The 13,036-nt window shown below is 58.5% G+C and overlaps 2 protein-coding genes and 1 non-coding gene across 3 annotated transcripts; 1 reads left to right on the forward strand and 2 right to left on the reverse strand.

The window, feature by feature from the left end:
- Positions 1-6,332: 6,332 nt before the first annotated feature.
- CSKMT (citrate synthase lysine methyltransferase) lies at positions 6,333-8,022 on the reverse strand. The gene is made up of 2 exons (XM_065407138.1): positions 7,947-8,022; positions 6,333-7,021 (listed from the first exon to the last, which is right to left on the reverse strand). The coding sequence occupies exons 1-2, from the start codon at positions 8,020-8,022 to the stop codon at positions 6,333-6,335; spliced, it is 765 nt and encodes a 254-aa protein (XP_065263210.1).
- A 1,692-nt stretch (positions 8,023-9,714) lies between these two features.
- Positions 9,715-9,865, reverse strand: LOC135882012 (small nucleolar RNA SNORA57). Its single transcript, XR_010561570.1, has one exon. It is a non-coding gene; the product is annotated as a small nucleolar RNA SNORA57 (small nucleolar RNA).
- A 360-nt stretch (positions 9,866-10,225) lies between these two features.
- Positions 10,226-12,826, forward strand: C7H11orf98 (chromosome 7 C11orf98 homolog). The gene is made up of 4 exons (XM_065408028.1): positions 10,226-10,369; positions 11,076-11,200; positions 11,785-11,882; positions 12,380-12,826. The coding sequence occupies exons 1-4, from the start codon at positions 10,226-10,228 to the stop codon at positions 12,499-12,501; spliced, it is 489 nt and encodes a 162-aa protein (XP_065264100.1). The 3' UTR covers positions 12,502-12,826.
- The last annotated feature ends 210 nt before the right edge of the window (positions 12,827-13,036 follow it).

The following is a 13,036-nucleotide window of genomic DNA, read 5'->3' on the forward strand; positions in this document are numbered from 1 at the left end:
ATCACCCCAATCCCATTAAGACCCCTTTAAACTTTGGGAGTCATGTAATCAGGCTGTCTTAGACCTGGGTATGACAGGGAAATGGGGCCACGGGGGGGCCTGGAAACTGCACAAAGCTTGAGGTGGGGCCTTCCCAATCCCAGGGGCTCTGGGGCCCTGTTCATTGCTCCATGGCTGACAAATTAATCCAGTCCTGCCCTGACCCAGTTCATGGTGAAAGCCAGCCTGTATCAGTAGCATCTGCTGACTCAATCTCTCCCCCCATGACTGGAGCAGTCCCAGGGATCTAGCGGCCTTGCCCCTTAGCTGGGGTGTGCAAGCTTCATGCCAGAAGCTGAGATCTGGGTCCCCTATCTGGTCTTTAAAGAGCTCCCCCACCTCCAGGGCAGCCAGTTAGCTGCTTGGGCAGTTCCCATGAGGTCACTGGGTGATTAACTGAAGCCCTGATTCCAATCCTCCCCTCATGTTATTATCCCTGTCCTGGGACAACTCCCGCCCAGGGCAGCAGCTGCCCCCGCCCCTATCTGGTCTGGGCTCCCACCTTAGTCTGTAGGTGCAGGGGGTGGGAACATCTCCCTGGAGCAGGCAGCCCTCATAGTGTGGGGGATGGGGTTGAGAGTGAAGTCCAGGGAGGAGGGGATCCAAGAGGAGAGCACTCTCCCTTGGGTGGGGAGTATTGAATGCAGGGGGGATCCAAGGGCTGGGAGTACAGGGGGGCCCAGCAGGGATGCTCTTGTCAGGTTGGGGGGCACTGACAATGCAGAGGGTCCTAGCGGGGAGCACTGACTAGAGGAATCCAGCCCCCCATTCCTCTATCCCAGCCCCTCCCCCCAGCCCCCCCGGCACCATAGGGCTGTTGTGCCCAGAGGATTAGCTTGGTGTCAGGACAAAGCGCTTATGGCGCCTGGAGCATCTGTCAGCTCCTTGCCCTGGGGACTGCTGGGCCCTGTAATCCCCGCACATCCTGCGATGGCCCAGGGCAGTGCCTGATGGTGAGTGACCGACCGGGGTGCTGAGGGTGGGGGGGGGGTCAGCGCAGGCACAAACTCCCTCTGTCCCCATAATGGGGCTTCTCAGGGAGGAGGGGGGTGATAGTCTAGCTGAAAGGGGGAAGTAACCCCTGGCAAGGGTCGGGGGTGTCACAGTGAGGCTCTTTGGGGGCAGGGAAGTGCTCCCCCCCAGGGGAAGGGCTGGGAGCCCCAGTATGTGGGGTCTGTGGGGCTCGGGATCCCCCACAGGGGAAGGACCAGGAGTCCCAGTGTGTGTATATGGGATTCCGTGGTGAGGGGAATCCTCCCCCCCCCCCCCAAAAAAAATCTGGTGAAGGGCCTGAATTCCCAGTGCAGAGGTGTCTGAACTTTAGGGCTTGGATCCTGGGGAATAGACATGGGGCTTAACCCTGGCTGGGTGGAGGAAGGAGACGGGGCCATTCCCAGCTCTGACTCCTGTTGTTAGATGCTACCGGTGTGGTGCTCTGCTTTCTCCAATGTTGATATCACTCGGCTGCGTGCGTGTGTTCCCTCTGTGTGCTGCCCCAGCTCTGCGCAGATAGCTGACCCAGCAGACCCGAAGAGAACCCCCAATAACCACAGAGTCTAGTAAGATACAAAGTCACGTCGACTAGGTTTATTGCGACCTTGGACACAATGGCAGTTCCCCGTAGATTACTTAGTTTACCGGGCATACTACGAGAAAGTGCCTCTTGGCCATGGACCCGGCTCAGTCAGTGGCGGGACTTTCCACTGCCCCCTCGGCCGGACAAAGACACCACCCCAGGGGTACACTTTTATACACAGGTACAAACAAGTTACACATCACTCCTGACGTATTGAGGTGCAACCCCTCTATGTAGCAAGGTGCCGCCTCACACCTTGTACAGACTGGTTCGATAAAAACAACTCTATCCATCATTTTACCCTTTTGGCCCTGTCATTGGGATGGGTCAGCCTGTTCCTTGTTGTGTGTGGAATGTACAAGTATGCAAATGTTCTGATATCTGGTGTCCAGTACCTTTTAGGTATGTCTCTTTTTGTAGCATCAGCCCTTTCCTTGCCAGCTTCTGTGAGCAGGGCCTGCCTCTGGCTCACAGCTTAACTTTGCTTTATGTTAGCAAAGTCTTGACCATTACTTTAGTTCAGGCCTTAGGCCTCATACCAGGCCTCTGATACCAAGGTTTATATCTTAGGGCCTCCTCTTACTACAACTCCCAGTTTCTACCCCCAGCATCGCCATGGCTGAAGGAACTCGGGATTGTGGTGGTGCTCCATCCCAGGCAGTGCTGACCCCTGGTGAGGCCTGCACCCCCATCCAGCTACCTGTGGCAACCCCAGGGCAGAACAGCCTGGCCCGGCCCCACAGCACTGACCAGGAGATGCAGTGGCTATCAGAAGTGGGAAGGAGCCTCATCCAGACAGAGCCTCCCGCACAGAACCAGGTGAGACACCCCCTTCCTGGGACATCCCCCCACTGGGTCCCCTGGGATGAGGCCCCCATGGAGAGCTAGGTGAGCCCTCAGGACAGAGCCCCCTGCGCTGCTGTCCCCACCTCCTGTAGATCAGATCCAGACCCCCATTCTCATATCAGGGCCTTACTGCCCTGCCTTCCTCCCCGCCATTCCAGGTCTCTGGGTAGCTAGGCTCCCCCAGCGCCCAAACCAACCCCCTTATCCTCTGTGCCTAGTTCTTCCTGGAGCCGTGTGAGATGGGCAAAGGCACCCCTACGGGGCCGTGCGAGGGGTTGTGCAAAGGTCCCCCTGAGGAGCTGTGCGAGGCGATGTGCGAGGATCCCCCCAGGGAGCCCTGCGAGGTGGCATGCGTGGAGCTGTGTGAGGACATTCCTCCCTGGGAGCTGTGCAGGGATCCCCCCATGGAGCCATGTGAAGGGCTGTGCAAGGAGATGTGCAAAGATCCTCCCCCCAGGAAGCCATGCGAGGGCCCCCTTGGAAGTCCAGTGCAGGGGAAGGCCCGGCTGCCGTCCATCGTGGTGGAACCCACAGAGATGGGAGAGGTGGAGAGCGGGGAGCTGCGTTGGCCCCCAGATGACTTCCTGCTGCTGGAGGGCGAGGACGAGCTCTTCACAGATGAAGAGGAGCAAGCAGCAGGGCCGGGGCCCGGTGAGTCTGGGGGGCAGGGCTGGGGCCTGGAGAGTGGGGGGTGGGGCCGGGAGAGTCTGGGGGCCAGGGCCGGGGCCTGGAGAGTCTGGGGGGCGTGGCCATGCAAGGGGGAGAGGGGCCTCAACATGACCCTGGGATACAGACCAGAACCCTTTGTTTTGGAGGCACCTCAGGATCTGGGCTCCCCAGCCTCCATGGCGAGAGCCCCATTGGGAGGGGACTGTGGCCCCATAAAGCTCTGAGGGGTGGGATGGTGCTGCAGGAGCCCCTCCCCCATTCAGTGTATCTATGAGGCTATTGGGGGGTCGGGGCGTGGGGCTGGCCCTGCTCTCCATCTCCATTCAGTGCCTCAGCCATGGTCAAATTGTGAGGGGAGTGTGGAGGGGATCCAGCTGGCTGCCGAGGCCTGGGGGCCGCTGGGGCCTTGAGGGAAGCTGCTAGAGGAGGCAAAAAGGCGGGGAGGGGCTTGTCAGTGCCTGGAAATGTACCAGAATAGCTCCTTGGACATTCTGGAGTGAAAGGGCCGTGATCCTGCGTAGCTCAGTCCATGCCCAGTGTCCACATGGGGCTTATTCCGAAATAGCTAGTGAGTCAATTTGCAAGAGCAGACAAGCCCTAGGAGGGATTTTCCTCTGTACAGGGTATTGGTGAGCCTGATCCTGGGGCTCTGAGGGCCATATCGGAGAATTGGAGGGGATCTGGAGGGCAGGAGAAAACACCTGCCAGTGGGAGACTGAAATAACTTGGCCTGTTTAGCTCAGGTGTCTGAGGCCTTCGCGGGGAGAAAACAGCAGGTAGAGAAGGGCTCGAACTGCGCAGAGGCAGGCAGAACAAAAACAGTGGCTGAAAGCTGAAGTCAGAGTAACTCAAGTTAGAAACAAGGCCCAAATTTGTCCCAGGACAGGCGATTGACCATTGGAACAAGCTCCCCAGGGCAGGGGTGGAGTTTCCATCTCCAGTCCAGGCTGGCTTCCTCTCTGGAAGGCTCTTCAGTCAAATACGAATGATTAGGCTCAATGCAGGAGTGTCTGGGGGACATTCTCCAGCCTGTGCTACACAGGAGTGCAGACTACGTGATCTCAAGATCCCTTCTGGCCTTACATTCTCAGCCTCGGGGAATGATTCTGCCACTTATTCCCAGGGCCCACAACTTGGATGACTGAGTTGCTGTTTGACAGTCTTCTTAGAGCAGTGCCCTGCCAGATTTGATGCAGTGCCCTTTACCTTTTTCCACAATGCAATGAATAGGCAGTAGGTTTAAAACAAGCAAGAGGAGGTGTTCACGCCTGTGGAACCCATTGCCTGGGGATGTTGTGAAGGCCAAAAGTATAACTGGGTTCAGAAAATAATTAGATGAATGCACGGAGGATAGGTCCATCAGTGGCTATTAGCCAAGATGGTCAGGGACACAACCCCATGCTCTGGGTGTCCCTGAACCTCTGACTGCCAGAAGCTCGAGAATCAGACACTGGTGGATCTCTCCAGCATTGCCCTGTTCTGTACACTCGCCCTGAAGCTCTGGTACTGGTCACTGGTGGAGACGGGATACTGGGCTAGATGGACCTTTGCTCTGATCCCGTATGGTAGCTCCTGTGTTCGTATGACCTTTCCCTTGGGGTAGGCACCTTTCAGACGTTTTTCAGGCTATTGCAAGGTGCCCTCTGCGAGGACTGGCGCAGGATGCCACAGCTCGCTTACTGCCTGGGCGCCCAGCTGGTCAGAGCTTAAGGGGGTGTCTGTGACCCATAAAGTCCTGGGACCGTCCTGCCCAAGGGGCTGTTGCGTCTCTCCTTGGGCCATCCTGCTGTGACTGTGATCAGCAGGGATGTCTGAGCTGGGGCCCTCTCACTGAGGGTGCAGCTGGCAGGGTGTTCTCTGCCAGGGCTCTGGCCCCTTGGACTTTGCCCCCCACCTATAGTTTGAGTTAGCCAAAGCCACCAGGCCGCGAGGCGTTGGGGAGGGGTCTGTTAACGCTGCTGGCATGGAGCTGGATGGTTAATGGAGCTTGGGCTGGCAGCTTCTCCTGAGGGTAAGGGTGAGGCTGAGGGGAGGAGAGGGGCCTGGGGAGAGGGTTGGAGGAGCGTTCAGCTTGGGGGAGGGGCCTGGGGAGCACAGAGGGAGGGGCTTAGTATTTAAATAGCTATTATCCTAACAGGGCCCCACATTGCCTCCTGTGCTGCCCCACAGGCTCTGACCTCAGGCCTCTCCCTGCGCTTTGTTTCAGGGCCCCCTGCTCTGGAGAGCACCCTGGATGAAGTTCTGCTGTGAGGCTGCCAGGGGCAGAGGGGACCCCACTCCCCACCTGGCTCCAGACCCCCACTAGAAACCCAGCTGTAGCCTGGGGGTGGGGGGGGGACGTAGCTCAGGACACCCTCCCCAGGAGCTGGACAGCAGCAGGAGGGGATGGGCCCCCTGCCACCAGAACCTTAGGGGGCAGAATAAGACCAGCCTGGCTGCCTGGGGCACCCTCCTTGCCGGATCCAGTGCCCCTCATCTGTGAGCAAGAGTCAGCCTGACTTTAATCTGGGACAGCAGCACCATGGGACACGCACTGCCCCCACCACCTCCAGGAGCTGGGGCCCAGACGGGGCACCTGCTCTGTATGGACAGTGGGGACCCAAGGCTCAGGGGGGCCAACTGCCTGCAGGGTTTGTGCTGGTGGGTATAAGCTGCCCCCTCCTCCCCTGCTGAGCTCAGCAATAAAAGGTTCCTGTCCTAGCTGTGGTGTCTCACTGTGAAGTGACTGGCGAGGCCCAGGGAACAGGTGTAGTGTCCCAGTGGGGCTGGGCTCCCGGGGGCTGCGAGCTCCACACTCTCCAAGCCCCAGGTGGTGGCTGATCTGTGGGGATGGAGGGAGGCAGCAATACCTGGGCACCTGCATCTGGGGTGTGGGGCCCCCGGCTGATGCAGTAGGAGGGTGCTGCTGTTCAAGGGAGGAGTTGCCCACTATGGGGGTGACCACCCCTAGATGTAGGGGGATAGAGTACCGAGCCAGACTCCAGCAAGGTGCTAATTCCTTTATTAATGATTCTTCAGCTGGCTTGGGCACCCCCACCCTGAGCACATGCTGCTGTGGAAGTCCCCTGGCACACTAACTGGAGGCACCATCCCCTTAGTCCCTAATGCCCCCAACCCTGAGTCCTGAACTCCCTTTGGGCAGGGTCCCCAATTCCCCACCCCCATATCCATGGCCCCATAGCCCAGGGTCTCCTGTGCCCTCCTAGTTCAGTGCCCCAGTGGTTGGTGTCTCCAGGGCTGGCCGGCAGAGCGTGTAGACATAGTAGCACATGCCACCAATGTGCCCGACTTCCTGCACTGTCACACCAGGCCCCCCAGCTTGCTCCAGGAAAGGGACCCTGGCATCTGGGTCCTCGTCTGAAAACTGCAGCAAGCTGCCCCCAGGGCGCAGCACCCTCAAGCACTCAGCCACCAGCCGCCCAGCTTGGCCTGGCCCCTGGGGGCAGCGCAGCAGTGAATCACATGTGCCCTTGTCCAGCACCAGGTGGAAAGTACTATCCCCAAAGCCACCCCCCTCAAGGTCAGTGGCATCAGCCACATGGAGGTGAAGCTGGGAGAGGGGGTGTCGGGGTGGGGGGACCTCCTGGAGCAGGCGGTGAAGAGACCTGATGGCCACAGGGGACACATCCACACAGGAGATGTGGACAGGGTGTGGGGAGTCCCGGTATAGCCCCAGGCCCAGATCCGAAGTGCCACAGCCCACGTCGAGCACCCGAGTGGGGCTGGGATTAGGTTCAGGGGGGCCGCACCCCCGCAGGGTTGGGAGCAGGAGCCCGGAGATGGCCATGTAGTCGAAGAACCAGTTGAAATGGCTGGGGGTGCCAGCTGTGTCCTGCTGTGTGTAGAAGCGGTCCCATGTGCCAGGTTGGGCCATGCTGTGGAGCAGGCCATCTGGGGGGAGGAAAGAGGGGTCAGTCCATGGGCTGGGGAGTCGGTGGGGGGAGGGGGGAAGATCCCAGCAGGGCCCACAGGGAGGGGTCTGAAGCTCTATAGAGCCTGGATTGCCCAGTCTCACCTCAGGCCTAGGCTGGATCCCAGCCCTGTGGAGTTATGATGGAGGGGTATGGGAGAGTCCCTGCCGCCCATGCTGACTCCCCTTGGGTGGCTGGGTGATGCAGATGGTGCAACCCCACCCTGGAGCCAGCAGCCGGAGACAAAGGATCCTGGAGCAACCCTACACGGAGCCCACATATGCTGCGGAGCTGGGGATGAGGTAAGTGAGACTGAATGCTCCATTTCTGGGGCTGTGATCCCCCTGCCAACTGGCCCCATAGTGCTAGGACCACCCCTCCCCCCAGTCTGATCCCCTCTCCCCCATCATAACCCAGCCTGACTCCATATGACCAGGATCCTCACCTCTCCCCCAAATAACCCCATAGGGCAAGGACCCTTCCCACCCCTGTCCCCCAATCTGATCCCATCTCCCCCTCCCCCATAGGGCTGAGATCCCCATCTCCCCCACCCCTAGGCTAACCTCATAGGGCTGGACCCCAACTGTGTCAGGCCAGGACTCCCATCTTCCCCCCAACCTATCTCCCCTATACGTCCCAGCCTTACCCCATAGGCCCACCTCATCTCCTCTGCCCCCAGTATGATGGTCTAACCCAATGGGACTACGACCCCCGTCTTCTGCCCTTACAACTAATCCAATGGGACTGGGAACCCCCATCCCTCACTCCCCCTGAACCTGCCTGTGCCTTTCCCGGTGTCGTCCCCCCGGTACGTGGGAGACCCCTGGCAGCGGCACCCACTGCGGGGACCGGACACACCCCAGCCCATCCTGCCTAGACCACCCCGCCAGGGAGCCGGCACCCACCTGCCCAGGAGCAGAGCGGCCGGAGCAGGGTCCGCCGGGCCGGGCCGCCCCGCGGGGGGAGCATGAGCGCTGCCATGCGGCGGCGGCTGCCTAACCCCAGACTCCTGCTCCTTGGGGTGCGGCGGGGCCTCGCTGCCCAGCCCCGCCCACTTCCTGCGGCCCTGTGCTCGGGGAGGCAGGGCCTGGAGATTAGTCCCCACTCAGGGACCCAGCCCTGAGCCCCGCCCCCGCCCCCCCGCAGCTGTAACTCGAGCCTGCCCGCGGGCCTGAGAGCAGGTTCCCCTCCCCCCCTCGATGAAGCTACGTGGCTTTGGTCACAGTAAGCAGCAGCGGGGGGGGGGGGGGGGAGATTAGCCTCTTGCTGGCCCCCCTCTACTCTGTGGCTGGGCAGCACCCGCCCTAGGAGCTGCGCAGCCTAACGAGCCCCAGGGGGCCCCTGCCGCCCATTAGCGAGTGGCTGGTTCATGGCCAGAGAGGAGGGTTCAGCTTCACAGGGATATTTTCCTCGCTCAGGCAGCTTGGTCTCCACCACGTCCCCTCGCAGAAACAGCTGAGGCCAGCCAGCGCTTTAACATGAGCGTCCCGCAAACAGAATCAACCAACAAGAGGGTTTGAACGCCATTCAAAACTTTATTAGCACAAAGAACATGTTCATTGAGTTTTAGTGCAAGGCGTTCACGCGACCTCTTCCCCAGCACTTCTGATCAGAGGCAGCTGCTTTGCCAAGGTCAGGATCTCTTCAAGCCCCATGCTACAGAGGCGTTAATGGAGGCGAGAACGAGACTTACCAAGATCACCCAGCAACAGAGAAAAGAATAGAACCAAGGCCACCTGATTCCCACTACAGGAGTCTATCCAGTAGGCTGCACTGCCCCCTCCAGGCAGAACCCCGGCTCAGCCCCCCCCCCCCCCCCCGCCCGCCTACGCAAAAACTTGCACTACTTCAAACTAGAACACCTCACCCCTGTTTAAAAGCAACTTCACTTAACACTCTACTCTGCCCAACAGATGTAAGCCAAATAGAAACAAAGTTGGTTAAATCCAAGTTGAGTCCCCAGGACCTCTTTGCTAAATTGTGCAAACAGACAAGTCTGAACAGTCATCTGCCCCATATCGGTGTCATCTTGGACCCGGAGCATTAGCTCTTCCACAGAGGGACTGGGGGCACATTTTCAAAAGGGCTACGTGACACAGAAGCCTAATATCCCATTTTCAAAGTATTTGGGTACTTAAGAACCAGTCCCATTAATTCATGTGGGCTCAGCACCCCTAGGCCCACCACTATCAGCCCCCTGAAAGGGGTATTAATTCCACCCCTCCATTGAGCTCAAGTCTGAGCCCAAGCCGCATGGGGCTAGTTGTAAACCAAGCTAGATGCTATTGTTTGCATGAGGGGTCCCTGCCCTAGGAGCGGACAGCCCCAGGCAAAGGAGGAGGAAGAGTACAGACATTCACACCCGCAGAATCAGTCTCAGCCCCTCGTTAGGCAACAGGTCTCCTAGAGGCATCAGAGCAGATCTGGAGAGGAGGTTGCAATAACGTCGTGTCTGGTTCCAAGCCCCAGCATCGGTGCGCTCTAGCGAGAGGAGTAGAGCTGAGTCCTCCCGGCCTTGTGGGAGCCTGAGAAAGAAAAAAGATTCGTAAGAAACCCCCTCCCCACGATCTGTCACCAGGGCCAGCCACCCGCGACCCCTACCACGGAGCCTTACCCCCACCCCCCAGGAGAGCCCCCTAGTCGGGCAAGCAGCCTCCCCGCGGGGTCGCAGCTGCGTGTCCCGGTGCTTGAGGATAGAACCAGCAGATGGGGAAGCCGCTGGCACCGAAGACAGAACACCGGGGGGGATGGGATCCCCTTCCTCTGCCTCCGGAGCATTACAGAGCCGGGCACCGCACCGCCCGGGCCTGCCAAGAAAAGGAGGCGCCGTCCTAGGACCCCCAGAACGCTGTTCCCCGATGTCCAGCCACCGCTGGTCGTCCCCGTTCGGACCCCAACCAATCACCGCTCTCACCTTAGATCCCCAGACCGGCCGAAAAATTCTCACTAGAAATGTACCGCGTGAGCGCCGAGCCTTATCCCGGCTGCTTATAAGGCAGGCCAGGGAGGGACTCCACGTGCCGGGGCAGGGGCGTGGTCTAGTGCACCTTCGTTGTGACTGGCCAGCCGGCCTCCCAATCAGAGAGCTGCATCCGGCTCTACCCAATCAGAGAACGCGTTGCGAATTCAAATCCCCAGCGCGGCCGGACGAAGGTAGGACACGTGTATGGGGGAGGCGGGAGGAATGAACCGGAAGACAAGTGTGATGACCACATCACGTGGCTTAACCTTCCAGAACCTGGAAGTGCTTGCGTCGGGGGCTGCGAGACCAGGCTCACGTGGGTGCAGCATGGGGACCCCAGGAGGGAAAATCAACCGGCCCCGAACGGTGACTGAGAGCCGCCCCAGCCCTGCCCCCGGGGCTCTCCCCAGGGTACCCCACCCTGTGCCCTCCCAGTCCCCATAAACATCCAGTCCCTCATGGGTCTTGTACGGGATCCCCCTCGTGGTCTCAAACCATCTCCTGGGGGTCCTCTATTGCCCCTCTATTGCCCCCATAACTCAGCCCTGCCTCTCCCTTTGCGTCACGTCCAGTCGCTCCTCAGATCCCCTTTGGCGGGTTCCCCCTTCCCATTATCTTGTCTTGGAACCCCCCCAACCCCCCCCCGGAAATCGTACACCCTGATCCCCAGTTCTGAAACGTATTGTCTCCTTGGGACACCAGCCCCATCACCCTTTTTCCCCACATGTAGCTCTGATCTATGGTATTTCTGCAGTGCTGAGCCCCAGGCCCTTGCTCCCTGCCTCCCCCAACCCTGGGTTGAAAACAGGGGTGGGGGGGATTTTATTTCTCTCTAACCCCCAAATTCTCTCTGGCTCCGAACAAGCTGGGGACCATCAGACCCTCCCTCCTCTGGCATTGTCATTTGCTAAGTGTATTGTGATCTGGATTCTATACTGTTTTGCTGGGTCTGTGGCTTTGTGTCCTGTGCCCTCCCTGCCTTCCATCTGGGGTTTCCTAGCCCCATGGCTGCTCCAGAGGTGCTACTGGTGCCAGGTGGTGAGTTAAGAGCCTTGTGCTTTTCCTCCCTTAGGAGCTGAAGAAAAACCTCTTCAAAAGACGCCGGGTTTTAAGCAAAGAGAAAAGAAGGAAGCACCAGATCACAGGAGCTGTGGTGGATGAGGGACTGATCACCATCCACCACCTGAAGAAGCGTGTGTGAGTCCCCCTTCCAGATGCTGCTCTGAGACGGAGGGAAGGGCATTTAACTATCCCAGCTCAGAATAACAACAAGGAGTCTGGTGGCACCTTAAAGACTAACAGACTAAAGTAACTTTCACTCTATGCATCTGAAGAAGTGAGGTTTTTACCTACGAAAGCTTATGCCCAAATAAATCTGTTAGTCTTTAAGGTGCCACCAGACTCCTTGTTGTTTTTGTAGATACAGACTAACACGGCTACCCCCTGATACTTGACACCAGCTCAGAATAAGCTCAGCGGCCCCTAGAAACATTCAGGCCTCACCATCTCTTCAGACACCTGGGCTCTATCCCCAGCTTTGGGAGGGCTGTGGGGTCTAGTGGTTAGAGCAGGGGGCCCTGGGATCCAAGGCTCTTGGGTTCTGTTCCCAGCTCTGGGAAGGGGGTGGGGTCTATGGTTTTAACATGCAGCTCTCCCTGTTACCATTGGACTCCAGTGAGCACCTGCAGCTGGGAGGTAGTAGACACTGCTGATTCAACTGCTTCTCCTGGCTCCTACCCCGTCTCTGGGTGTAATATGGCTTTGTGTATCTCCCCCCACAGTTCCAGCTCGCGAGCCAACATCACCCTCTCAGGGAAGAAGCGGAGGAAGCTGATGAAGCAGATCCGGCATGCTGCCAAGGAGAAAGCCACCATGCAGGGTAACCCCTTCTTGGCTGTGACCCATGGGGCTTGGGGGAGGGCGTGTGTGGTCAGGGTCCTGAAATGGGTGAGTAACCCAAAGGGGGCCAATGAAGCTAAGAGCAGGGATGGACGGACTCTGCTCTGAAAAGGGGGCAGGGCTCAGGGTCTTCCGGCTCCTAGAATCTCATGATACTCACAATCCCCAGAACCTTCTGGGGCTTCCTGGCTAGTCCAGCGTCCATAATGCTGGACTAGGCCACGGATGGGATCAAATTCCTGCCTCCACCACAGATTCTCTGTATGACTTTGGAGGAGTCACTTCATCTCTTTGAGCCTCAGTTCTTAGTCTGTCCAGTGGGGATAATGATGCTTCCTTTCTCCCACCCTATTTAAATGGGAAGCAGGAACTATCTCTTCTCTGTGACGGGGGCCCCCCTGCATCTTGGTCGGGCGTGACAGAGATTACACTACTGTTATCTGCGCACAAATGATTTTCCTTTTCTCTTGGGCAAAGTTGAAGCTGTGAACCTGGCCCAGACAAAAAAAATCACCGGCAGTGGGAGGAGGAAGAAACTTGCAGCCTCCCAAGACGTGGAGATGAAGGAAGCAGAGGCTGGGCCAGGACTGGACAGCTGAACCACCGACTCCAAAACTTGGAATCTGCCCCACCCTTGCTTGCTGCGTTAATGCCTGCAGCTCTGTGACTTTCCAGCTTCCTTTCCAGGATTCTTGGGGCAGAGAGTATCTTGTTCTCATTCTCCTGGCTCTATTCTATGCCGGACCCTGGGTGAATGGTCAGCTCCCAGCGTCTCTGGCCTCTACCTGCTTTTCTAGAGCTGAAGCAATGCCAATCCCATCTATGTGGGAAGTGACTGGCTGAACTGGAGCTTTGACGTGTGACTCAATGGTATCCTGTGAAAGAAATAAAATCATGGCTGGTCCCTCCGTGGGGCCAGAGGCACTTGGTATCTCAGCTTGTTTGTGCTGCTGCCTTTGGGGCTCTTCCATTGCGCCCCTCATCCCAGCAGTCTGTGCTGAGCATGGCGGCTGTAAGTCAGGGTCGAGAAGGGGCTTTGTGGGAGGGAAGGGGACAGTGGCCGTGTGTGAAATGAACCATCTTTGGAGCTTACCATCTCCCTCTGGCCTGACCCCTAGAGGGACAAGCAAGGGT

Source organism: Emys orbicularis, chromosome 7, assembly GCF_028017835.1.
Source record: "Emys orbicularis isolate rEmyOrb1 chromosome 7, rEmyOrb1.hap1, whole genome shotgun sequence".
NCBI lineage: Eukaryota > Metazoa > Chordata > Testudines > Emydidae > Emys > Emys orbicularis.